The 25803-nt window shown below is 59.5% G+C and overlaps 2 protein-coding genes across 8 annotated transcripts; one reads left to right on the top strand and one right to left on the bottom strand.

The window, feature by feature from the left end:
• Positions 1–425: 425 nt before the first annotated feature.
• On the bottom strand, positions 426–13060 carry ECE1 (endothelin converting enzyme 1). 7 transcript variants are annotated; one of them, XM_075171983.1, is made up of 19 exons: positions 12967–13060; positions 9794–9855; positions 9619–9705; positions 8494–8635; positions 7778–7990; positions 6279–6403; positions 5767–5979; positions 5484–5675; positions 4811–4953; positions 4615–4729; positions 4275–4385; positions 3938–4036; positions 3739–3816; positions 3247–3350; positions 2929–3039; positions 2733–2800; positions 2463–2653; positions 2276–2371; positions 426–1989 (listed from the first exon to the last, which is right to left on the bottom strand). In XM_075171983.1, the coding sequence occupies exons 3-19, from the start codon at positions 9703–9705 to the stop codon at positions 1813–1815; spliced, it is 2265 nt and encodes a 754-aa protein (XP_075028084.1). In that variant the 5' UTR covers positions 9794–9855; positions 12967–13060; the 3' UTR covers positions 426–1812. The 7 variants fall into 7 exon arrangements, with proteins under 7 accessions (XP_075028084.1, XP_075028085.1, XP_075028083.1 ...); XM_075171984.1 differs by lacking the exon at positions 12967–13060 and adding an exon at positions 10779–10851; XM_075171982.1 differs by lacking the exon at positions 12967–13060 and adding an exon at positions 10211–10247.
• A 1653-nt stretch (positions 13061–14713) lies between these two features.
• Positions 14714–25450, top strand: ALPL (alkaline phosphatase, biomineralization associated). Its single transcript, XM_075172008.1, has 12 exons — positions 14714–14854; positions 16074–16166; positions 16247–16366; positions 17153–17268; positions 18415–18589; positions 18678–18853; positions 20414–20557; positions 20721–20790; positions 22079–22213; positions 22952–23143; positions 23233–23352; positions 23485–25450. The coding sequence occupies exons 2-12, from the start codon at positions 16109–16111 to the stop codon at positions 23733–23735; spliced, it is 1557 nt and encodes a 518-aa protein (XP_075028109.1). The 5' UTR covers positions 14714–14854; positions 16074–16108; the 3' UTR covers positions 23736–25450.
• Positions 25451–25803: the final 353 nt, after the last annotated feature.

Here is a 25803-nt window from a genome sequence, read left to right as displayed (position 1 = left end):
GTTGGCCTGCGTTACTGAGCTGGCAGCATCCAGCCGGCATCGCGGAGCTATAAATAAGATCGTTTTGAGAGCAACCTGTGCGGGGCCCGTGCTGCTGGATCCAAGCGCAGCCCGGCTGGCCAAAAACTCACCCGGGAGGAAGGAAAAGCATCCGGGAAAGACCTCCCTGCTGGGGAGATGTGTGGGGCCGTGCCATAGAGGTGGAAAGCAAACAACCACCCGCAGCGAGAGAGAGGTTTTTGGGCACAAAAGCCTGGCTTTAGCCTCCGAGAGAGGTGGGCAGACGCCAAGCGCAGGCTGGGAAAAGCCTCCTCGGCTCAGTTTTGTCAGCACAGGATGGTCTCATCGGTGTGGACGGGGAGAAAAATGCAGATAAAGGGATGCAAGGCTCTCCTGCTATCAGAAACAAACAAGTCACGAGCAGCTCTAGACCCAGTAAAAAGTATTTATTTCAATTACGATAAGCCCCACGTGTAGGGTGAAAAAATAGTTACAAAAAAATCCCCCCCTCCATCCCTCCTTTTACATATAAATATTAAAAATCCCTCTACGTCTTCGCTTTCTGTCTAGAGCAAGAAGGTGCCCCACGAGACAACACGCAGCACCTGAGCTACCGTCAGTGGTTTCCTCTCAAAACCGCAGAAGGAATATTAAAAAAAAAACCAAAAACTTTAAGAAAGCCCCTTGCCCCCATCCCGGCCAGATCTCACACCGGTGCCAAACCAGCCGCAGAGGCGTGGAGGTTTGGGGCTATGCCGTGATTTTGGGGCTTGCAGTTTCCCGGGTGTAGAGGCTGGACACGGCAGCAAGCGAAGCAGCAGCAGGAACGACCTCCGCTTGTCTGGGGAAGCTTTTGGGCTGGGAAATCACAGCTGACCTCGCTTCAGAGGGGACAGGAGGGAGTACCGGGTGCTTCATCCATACCGTCACCACCTTGGTTACATCTTTGGCACGTCAACTTTTCCCTTTGCACTCCGAAATTAAAGCTAATCCCAGGAGTCGCAGCATCCCGGCAGAGCCTTTCTGCGACCTGCAGCATCCTCCAGCCCTGTCCCCAGGCCTGCTGTCCCCAATTTCCCCATCAGCATTCTCCGAGGACGGTCCCTCCCAGAGAAACCTAGGATCCGGGGCCGGCTAGTTGCATCTGCAGCCCGGGCAGCCCAATCCAGCTTCCCCAGCCGAGGGACTGTCACCACAGGGTGCTGCACCTACAGCTGCACTGAGTAAAAAAAAAAGTTAATAAATATACTAATCTTTGACTAAAAAAAAAGGCTTTTAAATGCATTTTCCCTGAAATTTTCCAGTGTATTCCACAATGCATGAAAAATATATATATATTTCCCCCCCAAAAAAATATATCTTAAAATATTTTCCATCCTCATGTGCGCATCTTTGGAGAGAGGAAGGTACGTCGGGTGTATTTAGACATGCAGCCAAATCTGCCGGCGCCACAGCTTTCCCTTTATCGCCTCCGAAGAAGCTTTTGCCGGGGCAGTGGGTCAGGCTGGAGCGCTGCGTGTGTAAATACGGGGTAGTGCCCACGGACGCACGTGCCTCGACATGTGGCCCGGTCATGGTGGGAAAGAAAAGACCCCCAAACCGAAGTCATTTTACAAACGAGCGAGGGGATGAGGAGTTTTCACAGTGGATCGAACCTCGGACGATACCGGGGACGCGGAGCGCCGCTCCGGCTGAGAGCTGGGCAGTTCATTGCATGGAGAAGTGGTTTGAGCCTCTCAAAAGGACCGGGGAAATTCAGCCGTCGGCAGAGGACGAAGCAACCGGCAGCTGGTTCCCTCAGGCGCTCGCCCATCACCAGACTTCGCACTTCTTGGGGGGATTCATGGGGGAGCCAAGGGGGCAGCTGAAATGCTCCGCAAACTCCCGGGAGTTGGAGACGGTGCCGATGACACGGAAACGTGAAGGGCTGTGGGGGTCGGTGATGAGTCCCTCGTGCGAGCTCTCCGGCGTGCGAACTGAACACCACACCTGCAAGCAGAGGGCAAGAGGTGCAAGTGCCCGTGTCTGCAACCATAGGGCCCCACTCAGTGCCAAATGGGACCTCCCCGCTTGCATGACGGGCACCAACACAGCTCGAGCTCCGGCTTTGTCTTCCTTTTTAACCAGCGCCACCCCAATCTGATTCTCCATCCACCACGTAGCGTCTCTGGAGACCTCAGTTTTGCCATCACACCCTCCCAACACCATCTGGGCATGCCTCCACCCCGCAAAAACCTGTGCGTCCATCCTCACTACCCACCACCAAGTGACCTACCTGGGCAAAGCCAACAAAGAAGAGCTGGTGGTTGGTGAGGCCAAGGGTCGGGAGGGTTTCCTCATCCCCATTCTTTTTCAGCCAGTTTTGATATGCCTGGAGACGGGGACCACAGCAGGCTCAGAGGACAGCACTGATCCCACCATGCCGTGCCACCCGTCGCATGTCCCCAGCCCTGCGGCCCTACCCGGTAGGCGGCCTTGAGGCCCCCGTTGTCAGCGATGTTCTCCCCGAGGGTGTGTTTGCCGTTGACGGCCTCGCCATTGATGGTGTAGTTGCCATACTGCTCCACCATGCACGCTGTCTGATGCTTGAAGGCCTCCACTGAGGAGTTCTTCCACCAGGGACGCAGGTTGCCATCCTTGTCATATTCCCGGCCTGCCAAAAACACAGCGGGTCCTTCGTCACCTCAACGACCACCCCACCGGCCGCCCACCTGCCTGGTCCCTGGCCATACCTTGGTCATCGAAGGCATGTGTCAACTCATGGCCCACCACCACACCAATCCCACCAAAATTCAGCGACCTGCAGGAGGGTGATGCTGAGATTTAGAGAGCAGCTGCTGCTCCCCGCAGCCATGAAATGTAGCCTCAAATTTTGGGATGGGAGGAAATTTGGGAATCCTGCCCTCCCCGTTTTCCCTAGGCTCTTACTTGGGAGATGCACGAGTGTAAAAAGGGGCCTGGAGGATGCCAGCGGGGAAGACAATCTCGTTCTTGGTGGGAGAGTAGTACGCGTTGACTGTCGGAGGCGTCATGCTCCACCTGCGGGGACACGGATACGGCCAACGTGGCAGCACAAACCCATCGCTGATGTTTGCTCCGACACCATCCGCTTATCACAATGCAAAGCCGTCAGCACATATTTAACTCCCCAAACCCAGCGTGGTCTGGTGGACACCAAATCCCAGCGCTCCAGATATTGTGACATTCCCCGCTGAGCGCAACGGGGAAGCGGAGCAGAGGACTTACTGGTCCCGGTTCGGCGGTTTCCGGAGTTGGTCAGCGGTGACCCTGGCCGAGAAGTTATAAAACTGCATGACGTTCTCGAAGTAGAGGTCGGACACGGCCTCATACTGCAAAAGAGCGAGGCGTAAGTGGCGCGTGGTGATCGCTTGGCCCCGCTCCTCCCTCCATGGTCATGTTTGAGCCTCCAGAGCCAGCTGAGTTACAGCCGCTCTTGTTTCTCCTCCTCTCCAACATCTGCAGAGTCTCGGGAGGGCAATGAATCACCGTTACGGAAACCGGCGCCTCCTCTTCCTGGGCAGGGATCCCGAGAGCCCCAGCCACCCCAGGACTGGCCTGCAGCTCCCTGGGAAGTCCCAGAAAAGGGCCAAGGACATCAGTGAGACCCTTCTGGAGGAAACGTGGGGTTCAAGGCTGCCTCGAGGCCATGGTGATGGTCCTGCACATGCTAGTGGAGAGGGGAATAGAAGACCCAGGGGACATATCTGACCAACTCACATCATTAAAGACTTTATCCAGCTCCTTGGGATCCATGATGAACTTGGGGTAGCCGATCATGTTGTAGATGGCATCTGCCTGGGGGAGGTGACAAGGACCAAAGTGGTTTTGGTGCCAGGGATGGAAGGACGGGCTCACCCAGCTCCACCACCCTCCAACCATCACCCTCTCCTCCCTGGCACTGCTGTCAGCGCCTCACCTTCTCTTTGGCCGATTTCCTCGTCTCTTCGTCCATCCACTGCAGGGTCTCCAAGCTTTCCTCGAAGGCTGTTTTGATCTCCGCAATCATTTCCTCTGCCTAGACAAAACAAGGGGGTGCAACGTCAATCCAGAGAGCTGGCTTCCCACCCCGCAGAGTTCAAAGACCCTTTGCACCGGTGGGAAGGAAGAAGCCAGGATGCCAAGACAGCATGCGGACTGGTGAAAAACCCCAGCGAATGGAGTTGCCCAGTGGACAAGAGGTGAGCAGAGAAACACTGGCTGCCCCAACCGTCCACCATCGTGGTGGCTCACATGCTGCTCGCTTGGGGACGTACCACCTGCTTGCTGTCCTCGGCAAAGGTGGCCTTGACGAACATGGCCCCCAGGGCAAAGCCCAGGTTGTTGTCCGTGTCGCTGATGCAAAATTTCCAGCGCGGGAGGCAGGTCTGCATGGGAGAAGAGGTGGTCGTCAGCAGTGGCATGGCCAAAGCCCCCCACCTCCCCACCCCGTTGCCCTGCCGGGAGATGAGGTCCGCATCCGTCCCCCGGTGCCAGAGCTGTGACCCCAAAACCTGCCCCACATCTATTTTTTAGATGCAAGGTGATGGGGACTTTGCTTTAAAAGCTGTCACCATTTTAATGGCAATTTGGGGTCGTTGGGGGGTCCCCCCTCACCTTCTTCGTCCCGTACATCACTTCCATGAATTTTTCCTCGGCATCCTGGAAGCGCTGGTCGAGGAAGGGGCTGGTTTTCCGCACCAGGTTCCAGATCATGTAATTGTTGAGGAGACTGCGGCGAGAGGCGGTGAGCGGGCAGCGGGACGTGCCTGCCCACCCTGGGCACCCCTCTGCGCAGGCTGGGGGCTCTCACCATTTATCCGTGGCCAGGATGAGGTCAGAGACCTGCTCCAGGTACTCCTTGGCATAGACCACCACGGGCTCCGACTCGTTGAGCTCCACGGGGTAGAAGACCGTGGCGAGGAAGGGCATCCAGTCCACGGCCGGCGCCAGCTCCTACAAAAGCCATGCCACTGCTTGAACCCAAAAAACCATCGGAGTGAGGGTGGCAGTCGTTTCCCGAGCTGGAAGCTGCTGCATCAGCCCCCGTTTGAAGGATTCAGCTGATTTTGCAGAGACTGGTTCCCATAACAGCAGCATCCTCCAAAGGTCGGAGGGGAGTAAACAATTTCCTCCCGCAAAGGAAAAGAAAGTGGGGCGGGTGTCAAAAATGTCGACACAACCCATTAGGGCCCCTCTGGGGACACGGGGAGGTGACCGGGCTGACGTCTGCAGCCGGACCGCGGGCAGCAGCGCCGGGAGGGCGTTAGTGCCGTGGTGGGACAGTCGCCAGCCCCAGGGGTGGTCCAGAGGCTGGGAGGAGCAGGTCAGGGTGGGATTTCCCCAAGGAGGACACGGGTCAAGTTATTGCACAAGAGCTTCTCGGGCGGTGTTGGGCTTCCTCAGAGGAGCTACGTCACCTCCACCCGTCCACCCCGCTTCCCAAACCACGGCAAAGCAGGGAGACTCACCAACCCCAACCATACCTTCAGGTCTCCAGCCGTCATTTTATGGTAGATGACCTCCTCATCCCGGTGTTTCTCCTGTGGGATGGTGATGTTGGCCAACGCCGTCTCGAAGTCCAAGATCTGCTGCATCTGCTGCCGTGTCGACTCCTCGTCGGTGCCTCCCAGGAACATCCCCAGCTGCACCATGTAGTTCAGGTACCCAGCGAGCACCTACGTGGTGGGATGGGGAGGATCAGCATGGTGGGTGCCACCCACCCACGGCACCTCCCTGGCAAAGCCAGATTTCCCCCGACGACCTTACCTTCTCATTCTCCGTCTTGTTCAGGTAGTAATCCCGCGACGGCAGGCCTAACCCCGACTGATCCACCTGGATGATGTTGCTGTTGGAGTTTTTGGAGTCGGCGCTGACATAGACGGAGAAGAAGGGCGAGGTGCGGTAATGTGCCGTCACCTCCCGCAGCGTCGCGTTGAAGTTGTCCCCTGCCCAGGGACCCGTGATGTTCCAGCCGCCCAGCTGGGGACAGACAGCAACCGGCTTTCAAGTTAAGGAACCACCACTTGGTGTTGCTTAAATATCCCCCCAGTACCCCTCCTGGGGGGAAACATCTTGCAATGGGGCTAAAAAGGCCGGGAGAGGCAAGACCTGCCTATAAATCCCTGCCTCTCTCTGCCCCCCTGCCCTGCGGGATGCTCTGCCCCGGGAAGCACCGGGAATGGGGTCTGGAAGGTGCTGGGACTGCCCATAAATGAGCTTTTTCCTCCCATTTGCAGCCGCCCGCGGAAGGCGGCTTTTCCGCAAGGAAGGGGACGAACCTTTTGGATGAGCTCCACAAGCGGGGCAGCGCGCAGCTCCTCGATCTTGCTCTCATTCATGCAGGCTTGGTAATAACGCTGCGCCTTGCGCTCCGCCTCGCTCGACACGTTGGCCGTGGTGTTTTCTGCGGGAGGTACCCGGGGGGGGCTCGCAGGGGGTCCACAGGGGCTGCCGATGCACACCGGAGCCCCCACCCTCCCACCGGAGAAATACTCAGCCCCGTTTTGGGCAAAGCCAGGCTCCAAAAAGGCGCTGAGGATTGTTCCGCTGGTCCCCTCCATGCCCCCAAGAGCACCCCACAGTCCCCAGTCCTTCCTGGCCTCCTGCCCCCATCTCCTCTCCCACCCGCAGCGACTGCTCCAGGTCTTTGGAGCAGAAAGATAAAGAAAGAAAAAACAAAAAGCATTTTTCCAGCAGCTCTGATGTTCCCAGCATCATCCAGCCCCCTGCGCTGCCCTTGCCCCCATGCTGGCGCTCCCCAGCCCTATATTATTTATTCCTGCAAGAAGAAACAATAAACCCATTTTTCTTCTCTGCCTCCAAAACCATCCTTTTATTTTCTTCCCCCTCTAAAATTCTGCTTCCCCAGAGGTTTTGGGTTTTTTTTGTTGTTGTTGTTTTTTTTTTTGTTTGTTTGCTTTTGGTTTGGTTTTTTAATTTTCCTCATGACACAACTTGCACCTTTGGCTTCCCAGCTGTGTGGTTTTATTAACGAAAGGTCCCTCGGCTCCAAGGAATTCAAGGAAATGCCGAGTGCGACCGCTTGGCTGGAGGCCCGGTCCCTTCTCCCGGTAAAACCAGCGCCAGATTTCTGCGGGAAGAACCGGGGACGAAGCCATTCCCGCGCCACCCCCCTTCTCCCGAAAGACAACACTCTTCCCAAACCTTCTCTTTTCAGATAATCGGCCCCAGTGCAGTGGAAAGTGCTGATAAGGAGCCAGTTGTTTGCTCAAAGCTTGAACAAACCGTCCCCGCCGGTTGCTTGGATAAGCTGCCCGGCTTCGGTGTTCGCACGCAGAGGCTGAGCCCGGGATCCTCCCTCCGCTGGGGGAGTTTTGGCCCCCAAAAAAGGCCAGATTGGCAGCCAGCCCCCCAAAAAGGTTGCTTACAAAGGTTGGAAGCTATAGCAGGAGGAAAAACCCATATCCTTGCAGTGATATTGGGGTGCTATGGTCTCTGGATGCAGTCTGGGGTGCAAATCCTGAATTTCAGAGTTCTTGGGAACGCCGCGATGGGGTTTGCGGAGCCGAGGCCGGGACCCTTCCCCTACTCGGCACCAAAGAGCTGCAACAGCATGGTCAAAAATCCCAGGGTCATCCAGGAGAGAAAACACAAACAGGATCTGCTTCCCAATGTCCTCGCAGCGCGTGCGTCACGGATTGGTTTGACGCTGGGGTTTAAGTCCGACCTTACATCCCCGCGAGTACGTTTTCAGCATCCCTCGGACCTAACGGGGCTCCTCGGCGCCGCGGGGGTCCCACCGCTCCCCCGTACTCACCCAGCAGATGCTTCATGATGGCCTGGTTGTGCTCCCAGAGGTTGTTGAAGGTGCCCCAGCGCGAGTGGCCATCGGGGAGGGGGTTGGCCTTGATCCAACCCCCGCAAGCGTAACCGAAAAAGTCCTCGCAGGGATTCACCGCTTGGTCCAGCGAGCTGAGGATGGAGCTGGTGACGGAGATGCAGGCTTCCGACAGGCACACGGCGGGTGGCCCTGGGGGTGGGTGTGATGGGTTCAGCTCCTCCGCTGCGGAGCGATGAGCCGCACCGGGGAGCATCCTGCCTCGTACCCGAGCATCCCATCCCAGGAATGTGGGCAAATATCCCATCTGGTGCCCGAGCATCCCGCCCTGTACCTGAGCATCCCACTCCAGGGCAAACGATGTGGGCGAGCATCCCGTCCCATGCCTGAGCATCCTGCCCGGTGCCCGATCATCCTGTCCCAGGGCGAGGGATGCAGGCAAGCATCTCATCCTATGCCCAAGCATCCTCCCAGTGCCCGAGCATCCCGCCCTAGGGTGAAGGATGCAGGCAAGTATCCCACCCAGTGCCCAAGCATCCCACCGCACACCTGAGCATCCTGCCTGGTACCTAAGAATCCCGCGAGGGATGCGGGTGAGCATCCCATCCTGCACCCGACCATCCCGTCCCAGGGAACCCCCCCAGCAACCCACCCCGGTCAAGGGAGTAGGATCCCTGCGCGGTTCGAGGACTTACGGGCTCTGTACTGGAAGATGAGACCCAGCAGACATGCCGCCAGCACGGCCGCCAGCACCCCCACCAGCACCACGAGCTGCTTCTCGGCGCGCGTCCGCTCAGCCCAGCACCCCGGGCTGCTCCTCGAGCCGCGGAAGTTCACCTGAGGGAAAAGCAGCGACGTTTCCCCACCGGCAGAAAAACCCACCCATGCATCTCCCATTTTGCTTCCTACAGCCCACGGGCATGAATTTGGTCCCCGGTGACGGATCCGGTGCGATCCAGGCTGGGAAAGGCGGCAGCTGCCTTCCAGAAAACGGCCAGGAAGGGCGGCACAATGGCAGGAAAGGGAGCGGGACGAGCGTTTCGGCAGGCTCACCTGCTCCCCTGTGCCACCCCGAACCCCTCCTTGAGCACAGCTATAACCCCCCGGGTGGTCTCCGTCCCCACCGCCGGCGCTGGGACAGGGTGGGGACCACGGCGGCGGCGGGAAGTGCCGTAACAGGATACTCCCGCTCGGCCGAAAAACATCCCCAGGAAACATCCCGATGCGACGGCGAGCGGAGATGGCCTTAGCGGGGAAAGCAAAAACACAGCGGAGCCCTGATTTTTGGGGTGGAAAACACCATTCTGAGAAGAGACCGATGGGGCTGGGAGGGGAGCCAGCACCAAGAGCATCGCTCCGGCCCCAAATCTTTCTGGGTGAGGCCGGACGCTGGCAGCCATGGGGTTTGTTTTTTTTTTTTTTTTTTTTTTTCTTGCCACCCTTGGTCCTTTTTAAGCCGCTTTCCTGCTGCTCGGGGAGGAATTAACCTAATCCCCTTTTGTGCGGGGACAAAGCTCCCACCGCTGCGATAATTGCTCACCCTGGCCACGCCGGGAAGAGATTCGGTCGGTGGAAAAACTGGGTGCTGGGGCATTGCAAAGAGCCGAGCCAGGATCTGGCCCCACAGACTCTCCCGTCGCTGGCTCCGGGTGCCGGGAGAGGAGCAAAGGGCAGCGGGAGCCAACATGGCTCTGCCCACGCTGGACTTTGCCCCATGGAAAGGCTGATCCCAGGTGGAAAACCCTCCTGCAACGCCCTTCCGCTGCTTGCCAGGACCGAAAATACCCTTTTTTTCCCCTAAAACACCCATGAAGCCCTACCTGGAAGCCGTTGGGGTACCCATCACCTTCGCCGATGGAATCCAGGGGGTCTTCATCGTCCAACGTCGCCCGCTTGTAGGTCGACATCTGCACGGGGAGATCGGCAAATGGAGGTGCTCAGCGGCTCCGGGTCGATGAGGAGGAGGAGGAAGGAGGGCGAGGAAGGAATACGCACCCTCTAAAGCCGCCTCCTCCTCCAGGGAGCTAAATCCCGAATGGCTCCGGGGTAGTAAAGCGCTAAACAAACGCCGGAGGAAGGTTATGGAAAGCAACGAGGGCCGGAGCCAAAAGCTGAGCGAAGCCCGAACCCGCCTCGCTTTCCCCCGGGGCCGGGTTGTGCAACCGCCCCTTCAGCCTGGAATAAAGCCGGTTCCTCCTCCGCCGGCTCCCGGCCCCAAAACGGGGAAAGGGGACCCCTCACCCCATGCCAGGGACCCCCGGTGTGCCAGGGACCTAAGAGAGGTTGGTAGCGGAGAAAATGGCTTTTCACCCCGAAACTACCGGCTTGCTCGTGCTCCACACCCTGTCTGTGAACCCTGCACACCCCGAAACACCCCGTGGGGTCCCTCCGAGCACCCAAAGGCGACAGCACCTTGAATTTAGGCTGCCGACAGGCTCCCTCCCGGGTGTTATTGCATGCTGGTGCCCGGTTCTTATCTCGTCCCCCCAGCAGAAAAAACAAGGGGAAAACTCGCAGGTTGGCAGCCGGCCCTTATCGTGCCGCTGCCGCCGCCGTTTCCTTCCCCCCTGGCACGGCCCTGCCACCCAGCCGGATTGTCTCCCGCCGGGGAAAACAACCCACCACCCGCCACCGAAGGGGTGAGCACCCCAAAACCCACCCTGGCCCCCGGCACCGATGGGCCGAGCGGCACCGGTCACATCCCTTCGCCCCCGATGCAGCGCAGGGCAGGGGTCTGCACCCATCCAGATGTCCCCAATCCGCTGCCATTGTCCCCAAAGGGGCACCAAGTTGATCCAAACCCAGCACAGCTGTGCCTCAGTTTCCCCTGGTGGGAACACGCGTGCAACGAAAGCGCCAGTTCTCAGCCCAGTCTCTGATAACGGCCTTCCCAAACCTCCCCATGCACAATTAATAACGAATCCCGTCTTCTCCCCGGATCCCGAATCGCAGCCTGGGTTTAATTAGCCACAAAACCCACCTGGGGAGGAAAAAGTGTTAAAAGAAAAAGGCAGTTTCCCTCCTCGGTTGTGCAAAAAGCTCCATTTCCAGCCCCAAAAATCACCCCTGGGTGCCTGCCTCGAGCCTGCAAACCGCGGGGGGGGGGGGGGGGGGGGGAACCTTTAACTGCAAGATTTTATCGCTGCTGAAATCTGATTTCATATCATATTTTTTTGCCATCCCCTTTCACTTCCCCCCCCTATTTTTGCACTTTGCAGATGGCTGAAATTTGCAGCTCAGGGCACAAATCCCCGCTCGCACGGTGGAGGGGGGGGTCCATGAAGCCCCCCTGGCTCCGAAGCACCAAATTCCTGGAGTCCCAGCTTACAGCCAAGGCTTTCACTCCGTTTCCTGAGGAAATGAGTTTTTCTCGACGACCCCCCCCTCCGCCCCCCGCCTGCCTGCCCCAGCCTGAAAACAGCAGGAAAAAGGGAAAAAAAGGGAAAAAAAAAAACCACCCCACTTTTTTTCCTTTTGTTAGGGACGTGCTGGCTCAACCCCATATTAGACATCAGAGAATCCAAGCTGAGCTTGGACACCCTCGCGCTCCCCCCCCCAAACACCCCCGGGGGGCCCCAGGATCAACCCCCAGCATCCTTAATTTAGGGAAAATTGGGTCCAGCAGGTATTTTTAGCACCCTTCCCCCCCCGACCCCCCCCCACTGCGGGCATCAGAGGAAAGTAGCACCCATGGGTGCTCCCCACCCCTTGCTGCTCCCCAGCTTGCGAAGCGGGAACACCCCTTTTTTTGGGTCAAAACGGGGTGGTTTTTGTTTCTCCCCCCCCTCCCGCAGCTCTGTTGTTTGCTTAAATCACAATAAAAACACATTTCCCCAGCTCCAACAGGGTGGGGGACACCCAAGGGTGCAGGTGGGGCACCCACACTTTAACCCCCCCCCCCAGCCAAGGGATTTCTCACCCCCTTTATAACTTATAAAAGTCTTAGCAGGGCCTTAAATTGCCTGATTTTCCCCCAAATCGCCCCTTCGCCTTAAAAAAAACCCAATAAACCCCACGTGCTTCGAGCCCGCGCACCCTAAGGAAGGTCCCGGGTGGGCACCCACCACCCCGCTCACCCATCACCCTCCTGGGGAGCCCCTCACCCCGGTATCGGGGCACCCCGAGCCACCGCCGGCTGCTTTCAATTCCCGCCCGGGCGCCATTTCGGAGCAACCACCGCCGCTATCGTGGGCGATGGCGTTTCCCTCGCCTCCCTCCAACCCATCCGTCCCCCCAGTTTCATCCCACGCCCCCCCCCCCCCCAAATCACCCCCAAACCTCCACCTGGCCGAGCGGCACCCGGCCAAGGGTCCCCCCCCCCCCCCGCCCCAGCACCCATGGGTGCCCCCTGCACCTCCACAGCCTGAAGTCAGCACCCAGCGGGGCTCAGCCTTTTAATTAGGATGCTCAGGGGATAATTAACAATGCTTGGTTTTAATTAGGGGCCCTGGCGTTAATTAGGGGTGCTGGGAAGGGGGTTTGGGTGGGCACCCAGTTTTGCAGGGAGCCCCGGCTGCAGATAAAGTTAAAAAAAAAGCTAAAAAAGGAGCCAAAAAGGGTTAAAGTTTACAAAAAAATAAAAAGGGGGGGGGAACCCTATTTGGGGTTGTTTGCAAACAGCCCCCCCAAAAGTGGGTGCTGCTGGGTGGGGGGGGACCCCTGCACCCCTCTGCTTGCAGGGGGAAGCCCAGTGCAAATCTCCAGGGGTTTGGGTCAAGGGCTGGGTGCTGGGGAGGGGGATTGGGGGGGGGCACCCATTTTGGGGTCCCTGCTCACCCTGGGGACCTGCTGGCCACAAAGCAAACCCGGCCGGGGGAGTCGATGTGGGGTGGCAGGGGGGCACCCAGGGGTGCTAAGGGGTGCAAGGGGGATCCCTTGGGGGGTGCAGGGGGATCCCTTGGGGGTGCATGGGGATCCCTTGGGGGCACAATGGGGGTCCCATGGAGGTGCAAGGGGGGGTCCCTTGGGGGTGCAATGGGGGTCCCATGGAGGTGCAAGGGGGGGTCCCTTGGGGGTGCATGGGGGTCCCTTGGGGGTGCAATGGGGGATCCCATGGGGGTGCAACCGGCATCCCATGGGAGACAGCATCGCCCTGCGCCCCGGTTTGGCCAAGTGACCCAGACCCGACCACCTCCGAATTTGGGGTGTCGGGTGGGTTCCCCACTCACCATGGCTGCCACCCTGCTCCCGCCGGCCTCGGCCCCCGTTGGGGCGAGCGCCCGCCTGAGCCCCGGCGCAGCTCGTTACGCCGCTGTGGCCTACGGAGGGTGACGAAGGGTGACGAGCAAAGGATGTACCTGGGATGGGAAAACCAATGGGGCCGACGGGAGGGACGGGCTTCCTCGCTCGCCTCCTTTAACTCTTTCGGGGGGCCCCAAACCCCGTTTTGGGGGTCCCCATGTCCTCCCCAACTGCTGAAAGCATCCCCCCCTCCCCCCAATAAATCACCGCAGCTCACTCGCCGGCAAAGGGATGCGGCGTTTCTCCTGGGAGCGTGCAAGCGTGCAATCCTGCAAGCATGCGATTGTGCAAGCATGCAGTTTGCAAGCGTGCAGTTTGCAAGCGTGCAAGCACCCAAGGTTGCAAGCACCCAATTCTGCAAGCACGCGGTTGTGCCAGCACACGGTCGTGCAAACAATCAAGGATGCGACTGTGCGTGCACGCACGTGTGCGAGCAAGCGGTTTTGCAAACAGCCGAGCACGCAGTTGCGCAAGGGGGCACACGTGCAATTTTACAAGCATGCGCACGGGCGACTGTGCATGCATGCAAGCGCACAATCGTGTGCAAGCTTGCAAGCCTGCGACTGTATGCAAGCGTACAAGCACACGATCGTGCAAATGTGCACGCACCCAATTGTGCAAGCCTGCAATTTTGCAAGCGTGCAAGCATGCAATTGTGCAAGCTTATAAGCGTGCAAGCATGCAAGTGTTCAAGCGTGCAAGCTTGCTCCTCGGGGTGCAATCTTGCCCCCCCTGTGTGTTTAACAGCCCCTCAAAAGGTTTTGGGGTTCGAGCCTGGCTGGGTTTGTGCACATGGCCTTGCAGCAAGGAGTTCCCCAGATTGCGGATCTTTGTGTGCCGGGCTAATGAACTTTTTAATTAGCTTTTCATCACCGGCAGGCACCCACAGCAGCGTTGCATGTGAGGTGACAAGGATGGGGGGGACACGGTGCCATCACCCCGGAACCCTGTGCCACGCTGGCGGGCTGAGCACTAACGCACTCATCTCACGCATGGAGCTACAAACCTCTCTGCTGGGCTGGGAAAGCGCTGGGGGCGGGGGGGGGAGCAAAGGGCCGGGGGCGGGGGGGGGTGCCGGAGGGATTTGGGGGTCTGCAGGAGCTGTGCCCATCCCCGTGGCGTCGGGGCGGCGTCGGGGCGCCCTTGGTGGCCCCCCGAACCTTTCGCGGGTGCGGATTTTTGGGCTGAGAACGCCACCTTCTGGGAAGCCACCCACGGTTCCACGGGCCACGGAGTCCCACGGTCCCCCACGATGGGGAAACTGAGGCAGAGGAAGGCATCACCCTCCTGCCCTTGCGACGAAGCCTTGTTTATTGTAGGACCTACCGTAAAGCCGTTTCAGGCAGGGCGCACTCGTGGGCTGCAGCACGAGCCCGGGTGGGGAAACTGAGGCAGGGGGGACTCCTCCTTCTCCATTACCCCAATCCCAAACCCACGCTCGTGTCGCTGGCACGTTTTGGGTGAAAATAATGCAAAATCCGGCAAAACACATATCTACCCCCCCCAGAGGTGCACCCCACTTTCACCCCCCTGCGTGGGGGGGGGGATGCTCAGCACCCACAGCCAGGCTTGGGTGCACCCCAGTCGTCCCAGTCCTCCCAGTAAAACCCGGCAGAGGGCACCAGTAAGCCCAGTTTGTTGCCTTTTATCCCCCCACCCCCCCGTGCTGGCAGCGGGGGGAGGGTGGAGGAAGGGGAGGAGGAGGAGGAGGCGAAGGCCGGGTGCGGGGGGGATTTAAGGGCTCGCTGTCCCCCCGGCCCGGCCTCCTCCCGCCGCCCAGGAGGGACGTGGGTGTCGGGACCCAAGTTTGTGCGGGTACGTGTCCCCCCCCCGACGGTAAGGACCCCCCCCCCGGGCCACGGCTGGCACCCCCGGGGGAGCGGGGGGTGGCGGGGGGGGGTGGGAGGGTGCAACGGGGAGGGGAGGGTGCGATGGGGACACGGGGTGTGATGGGGACACGGACATGCGGTGGCGACACGGGTGTGCAACAGGGACATGGGCATGTGGTGGGGACACGGGGGGGTGATGGGGACACGGGGGTGTGATGGGGACACGACACGGGGGGTGATGGGGACATGGGTGTGCAACAGGAACATGGGCGGGTGGTGGGGACACAGGCGTGCAACAGGGACACAGACGTGTGACGGGGACACGGGTGTGCAATGGGGACACGGGTGTGTGGTGGGGACACAGGCGTGCAACAGGGACACGGGTGTGCGATGGGGACACGGGTGTGTGGTGGGGACACAGGTATGCAACAGGGACACGGGTGTGCAGCAGGGACACGCATGTGGTGGGGACACAAGCGTGCAACAGGGACACAGATGTGCAATGGGGACACGGGCATGCGATGGGGACATGGGTGTGCAACGGGGACAGACGTGCAACGGGGACAGACATGCAACAGGGACACAGGCGTGTGACGGGGACGTGGACACGCGATGGGGACACGGGTGTGCGATGGGGATGCAGACACGCAACGGGGACATGGGCATGAGATGGGGACACAGATGTGATGGGGACGCATGATGGGGACACAGACACGCAGTGGGGACATGGGCACGGCATAGGGACACAGACATGGGATGGGGACACATGTGATGGGACACGAGTGTGCAACAAGGACAGGCACATGCGATGGGGACAGGGACATGCGATGGGGACAGGCGCATGCTATAGGGACAGGGCCATGCAATGGGGACCCCGACGTGCGATGGGGACCCAGCTGTGATGGGGACATGGCCATGCAGTGGGGACAGGGACACGTGATGGGGACCCAGCCACGTGACGGGGACCCCTCTGTGCACACGGGGGCCGTGCCACCGTCCCCCAGCCCGGGTTGGTGCCGGTGAGGTGACGCCCCACTGGACTGGTGGCGGGGGGGGGGGGGGGACCTGGCACGTCCCCAGGGGGTCACATTGGTGACCGCGTGGGGAGGGGACATTTCCCTCCCGTCCTCGCTTGGCCGAGCCCTGGGGCAAAGGTCTCAGTGGGGAAACTGAGGCACGGAGCGGGTGCCCCCCTGGCCCCGCAGCTTTCTCATAGCCAGCACCCGCTCAGCGCCGCAGGATGAAGGCTCTCCTCCTCGTCCTCCTCGCCCAGCTCTGCTCGGCGTCGCTGGTCCCTGGTAGGTGATGTTGGGGGGGGGGCGCTGCACCCTAGAAATGGGTGCTGTTGGGTGCTATGGAGCCCGGTTTCCCCCCACAGAGAGGGAGAAGGACCCCGAGTACTGGCGGGGGCAGGCGCAGGAGACCCTGCGGGCCGCCCTGCGGCTCCAGCGCCTCAACCAGAACGTGGCCAAGAACCTCATCCTCTTCCTGGGCGACGGTGAGGCGGGGGCACCCGCCCCGGGGTGCAGGGGGAGGAGGAGCGGGGGCTGCAGGGGACGGGGGCTGCCGTGAAGTGGGTGCTGCGGTAAAAGTGGGTGCAATAAAGTGGGTGCTACGGTAAATTGGGCGTGCAATAAATTGGGTGTCAGGATAAAGCGGGTGCTGCATTAAAGTGGGTGTTGCGATAAGTTGGGTTTGCAATGAATTGGGTGCTGGGATAAGTTGGGCGCTGCGATAAAATGAGTTTGCGATAAATTGGGTGCTGCGATAAATTGGGTTTGCAGTAAGTTGGGTGCTGGGATAAACTGGGTTTGCAGTAAACTGGGTGCTACTATAAATTGGGTTTGAAAAAAACTGGGTGCTGCGATAAGCTGGGTTCGCAATAAATTGGGTGCTGCGATAAATTGGGTTTGCAATAAGTTGGGTGCTGGTATAAACTGGGTGCTGCGATAAAATGGGTTTGCAGTAAACTGGGTGCTGCGATGAATTGGATTTGAAAAAAATTGGGTGCTGGGATAAACTGGGTTTGCAATAAATGGGGTGCTCCGATAAACTGGGTTTGCAATAAATTGGGCTTGCGATAAACTGGGTGCTGGGCTAAACTGGGTGCTGCAACAAATGCAGTTTGCGATAAACTGAGTGCTGCGATAAAACTGGGTTTGCAATAAATCGGGTGCTGGGATAAATCGGGTGCTGGGATAAATCGGGGGCCCGCCGGCGTCGCGCGGCACCCGTGCGGCGAGCTGGCCCGTCCTCGGCGGGGAGCTGACGGGTGCCCCGGCAGGCATGGGCGTCTCCACCGTCACGGCCGCCCGCATCCTCAAAGGGCAGCTGCAAAACGGGCAGGGCGAGGAGAGCCTGCTGGAGATGGACAAGTTCCCCTACGTCGCCTTGGCCAAGGTGAGCTCCCCGGGGGGGGGACGCAACACCCACCTCAAGGTCACGGGCGGGCAAGCGGCATCGACCGGGAGCCGAAATTAGGTCAGGGGCGGGCGAAGGGAGCTGGCTCCGGTGCCCGCTGGCCGTGCCAGGGTCTGGCCCGTGGGAACGGGGAGGGGAGGGGGTGGGATGAGGCTTCCCGTGGGAAGCCGCGGGACACCCCCCCCCGCCCCCGCTTCTCCTGGGGTCATTTTTCTGAACAAAAGGCTTTTTTTTTTAATTATTAAATTGGAAGTCTTGGCCGCTTCCCGCTGTCTCCCTTCGCCCCGCGGGGGATGGTTGCGGTGGCGGCTTCTCTCTTCTCCCTGCCTAAAAACGGGCAGAAAAAAGGCTAAAAGCATCAAAATGCAGCGAGGGGATGATGTGCAACCACGTCATGGGGGGCAGGGGGCAAAATGGGGGGCCCAGGGGCAAAAGAGGGGGTGCTCAGGCGGGATGGGGGTCTGGAGCAGCCAAAGAGCATGGGGAAGGGAGCTGCAGGGTGGGGATGATGATGATGATGAAGCCTCAGGGTGGGGATGACGATGGTGGTGGTGATGAGGGTGGGGATGACGATGGTGGTGGTGATGGTGCTGGGGATGACAATGATGGTGATGGTGCTGGGGATGACGACGGTGGTGGTGCTGGTGCTGGTGATGATGATGACGATGGCGGTGGTGGCAGTGCTGATGGTGGCGGTGATGGTGGTGCTGGTGGTGGAGGTGGTGATGATGGTGCTGGTGGTGGTGATTGTGGTGGTGATGGTGCTGGTGGTGATGATGACAATGGCGGTGGTGGCAGTGCTGATGGTGGCGGTGATGGTGGTGCTGGTGGTGGTGGTGGTGATGGTGATGATGGTGCTGGTGGTGGTGATTGTGATGATGGTGGTGGTGGTGGTGGTGATGGTGGTGGTGCTGGTGCTGGTGGTGGCGATGGTGCTGGTGGCGGTGCTGGTGGTGGTGGTGGCGGTGCTGGTGGTGGTGATGATGGTGCTGGTGGTGGTGATGATGGTGCTGGTGGTGGTGATGCTGGTGGTGCTGGTGTTGGTGGTGGTGGTGATGGTGGTGATGATGGTGATGATGATGGTGGTGGTGATGATGTGGTGGTTTATTTATCTACCCCCCCCAGACCTACAACACCAACGCCCAGGTGCCCGACAGCGCGGGCACGGCCACCGCCTACCTCTGCGGCGTCAAAGCCAACGAAGGGACGGTGGGCGTCACCGCCGGCGTCACCCGTGACCGCTGCAACACCACCAAGGGCCAGGAGGTGACCTCCATCCTCCGCTGGGCCAAGGATGGAGGTGAGGGGCTGGTGGATGCTGGGCGGGGGGGGTAAAGCAGTGGGTTTTGGGGGTGTTCCCACCATTGCCCCCTGAATTTGTGGTGCAGGCAAAGCGGTGGGCATCGTCACCACCACGCGAGTGACCCACGCGACACCCAGCGCCGCCTACGCCCACTCTGCCAGCCGCGACTGGTACTCGGATGGAGAGATGCCCCCAGATGCGCTGGAGGGCGGCTGCAAGGACATCGCCCGGCAGCTGGTGGAGAACATCCCCGACATCGAGGTAGGGATGGGGACAGGGCCACCAGGGATGTGGCCTGGAGCCACCCAGGGACGGGAACAGAACCACCCAGGGATGAGGACAGGGCCATGGGTAGACATGGGACCAGGACTACCAATGGGTGAAGGATTGGGACTCCCAGTAGATACTGGGCTGGGACCACTAGTGGGTGAAGAGCCAGGATCCCCAGGAGATGTTGGACTGGGACCACTGACGGACCCCCAGCAGATATGGGGCCAGGACCACCAATGGGGACCAGGACCACTGTGGGTGCAGAGCCAGAACCCCCAGCAGAAATGGGACCAGGACCACTCATGGGTGCAGAGCCAGAACCCCCAGCAGATACGGGACCAGGACCAGCCATGGGTGCAGAGCCAGAACCCCCAGCAGATGTGGGACCAGGGCCACCCATGGGTGCAGAGCCAGAACCCCCAGCAGATATGGGACCAGGACCAGCCATGGGTGCAGAGCCAGAACCCCCAGCAGATATGGGACCAGGACCACCCATGGGTGCAGAACCAGAACCCCCAACAGATACAGGACCAGGACCACCCATGGGTGGGGTACCAGGACTGTTGGGTGGCTATAGGACCAGGACCACTAACAGATGTACCCCCCAGGACCCCCACCAGACGTCGGGCTGGAACCACGAGCACATACAGGACCAGACCCCCGGCCCCCAAATCCCACTTAACCCCCTTCCACCCACGTCCGCAGCCGCCCCCTCCCTTCTCATCCTTCCCAGACCCAAACCCCTCCATTTTCCCCCCGATTCTGCCCCTCGCTGCGGATTTACGCAGAAATTCAGCCCTGTAAATAAATACTCCTCTGTCCTTCAAAATAGCCCCAAAGCAAAACATTTCAGCCTGTTATTTAGCTCTTCAATAGCCTCTTCTTCTGGGTTTTTTCCCTTTAATATAATTTTAACTCTGTCCCAGGCTGGAAATAATTATATAGCGGGGAAAAGACTTTTTTTTTTTTTTTTTTTTCTTTTCCCTTTTTTTTCGCTTAATAATTTTGGCGGCGGTGTTTTGCCGCTTTATAATTCACCTTCTGCGCGGAGAAAGGGGGGGGGGGGGGATAAAAAAAAAAAAAAAAAAAAAAAGAAAAAAAATCTCGGCTGGGTTATAAATAACGGAGGCCAAATAAATCGGGCTCCAAAGCAAACAGCGAGCGCTGCGGGATGGGGCTCCGTCCCGGCGGGTTCACGCGGGGACCCCGATGTGGAGCATCCCTCCCACAGATGTGAAAAAAAAAAAATTGGGGGGGAAAAAAAAAAAAAAAGCTAAATTTGCTGCTGGAAATGGTTATTTTTGTCTTGGGTTTTAATTAATAGGAAGAGATTCAGGGTTATTTCGAGCGAGATGAAATTCCTCGGGTGTTTTCGCCTGCTTTTTTTACTCAACGCCAGGGTTTTCCTGGACATCCCGCTCCGCCTCGTCGGGGTTTTCCCCCTGTTAAACCCCAATTGGGGGGGGGGAAAAAAATCAAAAATAGAATTAAAAAGAATTTTTAAAATGCATTTTTGGGGTTTTTTTTTTCTCCTCCCCCTCCCTTTCGCAGGTGATCTTGGGCGGCGGGCGGAAATATATGTTCCCCAAAAACGCCAGTGACGTGGAGTATCCCCAAGAGGACAAACATCGGGGTACCCGCCTGGACCGCAGGGACCTCGTCCAGGCGTGGCACGACGCCAAGCCCCCCGGCAAGGTGACAGGGACCCCTTTTTTTTTGGGGGGGGGTGTGTGTACACACACACACACACATCACCCCACTGTAACCTTACAATTCCCGGGGAGGGAATATTTTGGGGGGGGGGGTAGGCAGAGGCGATGGGGAGGTGACGGGGAGGTGACAACCTGCCTGTCCCCAGGTCGCCAAGTACGTGTGGCACCGGCGGGACCTGCTGGCCCTCAACCTCAGCCGCGTCGACTTTCTCCTGGGTGAGTCCCGGCACCCAAGGGTGCCCCGGCCTCAACTGGGTGCTTTGGGGGACCCCTGGCCCATCCCGGGGTGCTGGGGCAGCTGAGTGGCCAGTTACCCCCTGGGGATGCCAGTACCCCCCGCCAGGGATGCTGGTACCCCCCAGGGATGCTGGTACCCCCCCAAGGATGCTGGTACCTCCAGGGTACCCCACCCTGTGGGTGCTGGTACCCCCGGGGATGCTGCTACTCCTTTGGGGATGCTGGTACCCCAAAGGGATGGTGTCACCCCCCCAGGGATGCTGCTACCTCCAAGGGATGCTGGCACCCGCCCTGGGGATGCTGGTACCCCCCCAGGGATGCTGGTACCTCCAAGGGTACCCCACCTTGTGGGTGCTGGTACCCCAAAGGGATGCTGTGACTCATCCCCCCAGGGATGCTGCTAATCTGGGGATGCTGGTACCCCCCCAAAGATGCTGATAACTCCAAGGGTACCCTACCCTGTGGGTGCTGGTACCCCTGGGGATGCTGCTACTCCCTTGGGGATGCTGGTACCCCAAGGGATGGTGTCACCTCCCAGGGATGGTGCTACCTCCAAGGGATGCTGGCACCCACCCTGGGGATGCTGGTACCCCCCCAAGGATGCTGGTACCTCCAAGGGTACCCCACCCTGTGGATGCTGGTACCCCAAAGGGATGCTGGTACCCACCCCCCCAGAGATGCTGCTACTCCCTTGGGGATGCTGGTACCCCAAGGGATGGTGTCACCTCCCAGGGATGGTGCTACCTCCAAGGGATGCTGGCACCCACCCTGGGGATGCTGGTACCCCCCCAAGGATGCTGGTACCTCCAAGGGTACCCCACCCTGTGGATGCTGGTACCCCAAAGGGATGCTGGTACCCACCCCCCCAGAGATGCTGCTACTCCCTTGGGGATGCTGGTACCCCCAAGGGGTGGTGTTACCCCCCAGGGATGCTGCTACCTCCAAGGGATGCTGGCACCCGCCCTGGGGATGCTGGTACCCCCCCCCGGGGATGCAATTTTCACCGCTTGGGGATGCAATATTTTTGGTTTTTAAGCCTGCGCTGCAATTCCCCCGCCCGGCCGGGCTGCGGGATTCAGCCGGGCCGGAGGAAGGAAGGGCTGGGAGCATCCCCGGCTCCTATCTAATCACCCTGGATCCGGTGGCGGGTGAAACGCTTGAGCCAGCAGAAGAAGTGGGCGGTGGGGCTGGATTTAGCGCCCCCCCCCCCTTATTTTTTTTATTTTTGGTGGGGAAAGGATGTCCCCAGCAGTGTCACTGTCCCCAGGCCTCTTCGAGCCGGGTGACATGGTGTACGAGCTGGATAGGAATAACGAGACGGATCCATCCCTCACCGAGATGGTGGCTGTGGCCATCAGGATGCTCCAGAAAAATCCCCGGGGGTTTTTCCTCCTGGTTGAAGGTGGGGGGAAAGGGGGGGGGGGGTACGGGGGGGGGTGCAAGGGAGGAGTGAGGAGGGGGATGGGGGATGCAAAAAGTGGTGGTGGTGGGGGAATAAAAAGGGTGATGGAGGGATGCAAAAAAGGGGGGGGATGCAAAAAAGGGGGGGGATAAAAAGGGCAATGGGGGGCATGCAAAAAAGGGGGGTGGGGGGATAAAAGGGGGGGATGGGGGGTGCAAAAAGGGGGGGATGAGGGGATGCGGGGCGGCATAAAGGGGGGGATGAGGGGATGTGGGGGGGATAAAAAGGGTGATGGGGGGGTGCAGGGAGGGGATAAAGGGGGGGATGGAGGGATGGGGGGGGATAGAGGGGGGATGCGGGGATACGGGGGGATAAAGGGGGAGATGAGGGGATGCGGGGTGGGATAAAGGGGGGAATGGGGGGATAAAGGGGGGGATAAAGAGGAGGATGGGGGAATGCGGGGGGGGATAAAGGGGGGATGGGGAGATGGGGAGATGCGGGGGGGATAAAGAGGAAGATGGGGGGATGCGGGGGGCGATGGGGCGATGCAGAGGGGGAAGAGTCGGGGGGTGCAAAAGGGGGGGATAAAGAGGACAGTAGGGGATGCAAAGCGGGGGAGAAGGGTGATGGGGTGCAAAGGGGGGTGATGGGGCTGCATGGGGAGAAGCCAAGTTGGGGGGGAAAGGAGGGTGGTGGGGGGCTGCGGAAGGCGATGCTGAGCGGTGGCGGGGGCCGCAGGGGGCCGGATCGACCACGGGCACCACGAGGGGAAGGCGAAGCAGGCGCTGCACGAGGCGGTGGAGCTGGACCGGGCCATCGGGCTGGCCGCCCGCCTCACCTCGCCCCAGGACACCCTCAGCGTCGTCACCGCCGACCACTCGCACGTCTTCACCTTCGGCGGCTACACCCCGCGAGGGAACCCCATTTTCGGTGAGTCCTTGCCATGCCATGGCGGGGGGGGGGGACACATACGCGCCTTGGGGACATCCCTGTCCTGCTGACGGTGCCACCGCCGCCAGGTCTGGCCCCGATGCAGAGCGACGTGGACCGCAAACCCTTCACCTCCATCCTCTACGGCAACGGCCCCGGCTACAAAATCGTGGCAGGCGAGCGAGAAAACGTCTCCGCCGTGGATTTTGGTGAGTGGATTTTGGGGCAAAACCCCCTGAAATTGTTACAGCCTGGCTAAAATGAGTGCTTTTTAAAAATTATTCTTCTTTTTGGCTTTTTTGTTGGTTTTTTTTTTGTTTGGTTTTTTTTTTTTGCCCCAGCGCACGCCAACTACCAGGCGCAATCGGCCGTGCCGCTGCGCCAGGAGACCCACGGCGGCGAGGACGTGGCCGTTTTCGCCCGCGGCCCCATGGCCCACCTCCTCCACGGGGTCCACGAGCAAAATTACATCCCCCACGCCATGGCTTACGCCGCCTGCATCGGCTCCAACCGAGCCCACTGCAACGCCGCTGGTCGCCCCGCCGCCTCCATCCTCCTGCCCTTCCTCGCCCTCCTCTTCCTCCTCTGCTAAAGCGCCTCTTGCAAACCATGGAGGGGGATTTATTTTTAATTCCTCCCCCCCTTTTTTATTTTTTTTTTGGGATAGCAGCGCCCGGGAAAGAGGAGAGAAAAAGAAAAAAAAAAAAGAAAGACTCAGCGGAGCAAAAAGCAGCCGCCGGCGGTTTCGTGCTGGGAGCTGCCTCTGTAAATACACGGTTCCTTCCCCTATAATTAGCATCGTTGCCTGCCCCATCCCGAACCCACCATGGGATTTGGGATGGGAGCTGGAGCCTCGACGGATAAAACCCCCTCTTTGAGCGAAACGCGATGGGGCTGGGTCCCAAAATGCCTCCCGGTTCCCTTGGCTGAGGACTGACCCTGGCACCCAACTCATCACATGTGTGGGTACCCAAAAACCACAAGATGGGGGGGGAAAAAAAAATTAACTCACCGGGTTAATTTGTCCCTAAAAACCTGCTTTTTTTTTTTTTTTTTTTTTTTTTCCTTTTGCCTCCTGGGTGATTTATTTTACTTTAAAATCCTTCGGTTTCAGGCAATTTGCTGCCCAGGGGGAACTTGGGGTGATTTCAGGGCGAGGTATTGCAGGGAGGGGGGGGAGCGAAGGGGGATTTAAGGGGTGGTACCTGCTGGGGCACGCCCCCTTCATTAGGGTTTGGTAATTAGGGAGGGTAATTAGGGGGTGGGGTAATTAGGGGAGGGGGCTTTTGCAGCTGGGGAGGGGGAGATTGATTCCTGCGGTGGCACCCGGTGGCCCTGGGTGTGCAAAGGGTGCTTTGAGCATGCAAAGGGTGCTCTGGGTGTGCAGAGGGTGCTCTGGGTGTGCAACGGGTGTCCTGGGTGTGCAAAGGGTGCTCTGGGTGTGCAAAGGGTGCCTTGGGTGTGCAAATGGTGCTTTGAGCATGCAAAGGGTGCCCTGGGTGTGCAAAGGGTGCCTTGGGTGTGCAAATGGTGCTTTGAGCATGCAAAGGGTGCCCTGGGTGTGCAAAGGGTGCTCTGGGTGTGCAAAGGGTGCTTTGAGCGTGTAAAGGGTGCTCTGGGTGTGCAAAGGGTGCCCTGGGTGTGCAAAGGGTGCCCTGGGTGTGCAAAGGGTTCTTTGAGCATGCAAAGGGTGCCCTGGGTGTGCAAAGGGTGCCCTGGGTGTGCAAAGGGTGCTTTGAGCGTGCAAAGGGTGCCTTGGGTGTGCAAAGGGTGCTCTGGGTGTGCAAAGGGTGCTTTGAGTGTGCAAAGGGTGCCCTGGGTGTGCAAAGGGTGCTTTGGGTGTGCAAAGGGTTCTTTGAGCATGCAAAGGGTGCTTTGAGCGTGCAAAGGGTGCCCTGGGTGTGCAAAGGGTGCTTTGAGCATGCGAAGGGTGCTCTGGGTGTGCAAGTGGTGCCTTGGGTGTGCAAAGGGTTCTTTGAGCATGCAAAGGGTGCTTTGAGCGTGCAAAGGGTGCCCTGGGTGTGCAAAGGGTGCTTTGAGCATGCGAAGGGTGCTCTGGGTGTGCAAGTGGTGCCTTGGGTGTGCAAACGTCACCGTGCACGTGCAAACGCTGCCCTGCCTCTGCAAGCACCACTTTGCCCGTGCAAATTCTGTGCACGAGCAGCCCCTTGCGCAGCCCGGCTGCATCGTGCATTTACAACACCCCCCCCCCCCCCCGCACCCCGAGCACCCCCAAAATCCCACCGGGCCCCTCCAATCCCCCCCTCCCCCCCCTTTTTTTTATTTATTTACCAGCTTTATAAATAAATCTCCGCTCTGGTTTCTTATTAACCGGCAAACTTTGGAGCGGGCGAAGGCGGTGACCCGAGCGGCGCCAGATTGGGGGGGGGGGGGGGGCTGCGACACCCCCACTTTGCTCGGTGCCCTTTGCACCCGCGCCGGCATGGCCGGCATCCCCAACCGCAACCCCCACCCCTGGCGCTGGGGCTTCCCAGAAACCAGGCGGGACCGAGCTATGTTTAACTGGTCCTGGGGTGCTTCGTGGTTTTTGGGGGTTCGGGGTGGGGGGGGGGAGAGGGGGGAACCGCTTTTTCTTGGCCGAGGATTTGGCGCGAGGCCGGTGGCCACCGGGGCCGCCGGCCAAATGCCGCTCCCGACGG

Source organism: Calonectris borealis, chromosome 23 (assembly GCF_964195595.1).
Source record: "Calonectris borealis chromosome 23, bCalBor7.hap1.2, whole genome shotgun sequence".
Classification (NCBI taxonomy): Eukaryota; Metazoa; Chordata; class Aves; order Procellariiformes; family Procellariidae; genus Calonectris; species Calonectris borealis.
This window is presented reverse-complemented; position numbering and strand designations above follow the sequence as displayed.

Excerpts from the sequence above, each read along its gene's own strand:
- ECE1 (XM_075171980.1), bottom strand. Across the intron at positions 4,386-4,614 it reads TGATGTACGGGACGAAGAAG|ACCTGCCTCCCGCGCTGGAA; the intron begins GTGAGGGGGGAC and ends TCTCCCATGCAG. Across the intron at positions 2,801-2,928 it reads TACACTCGTGCATCTCCCAA|GTCGCTGAATTTTGGTGGGA; the intron begins GTAAGAGCCTAG and ends ACCCTCCTGCAG.
- ALPL (XM_075172008.1), top strand. The coding sequence starts at position 16,109 with ATGAAGGCTCTCCTCCTCGTCCTCCTCGCCCAGCTCTGCTCGGCGTCG. Across the intron at positions 17,269-18,414 it reads CCTACGTCGCCTTGGCCAAG|ACCTACAACACCAACGCCCA; the intron begins GTGAGCTCCCCG and ends TACCCCCCCCAG. Across the intron at positions 23,144-23,232 it reads GCGAGGGAACCCCATTTTCG|GTCTGGCCCCGATGCAGAGC; the intron begins GTGAGTCCTTGC and ends CACCGCCGCCAG.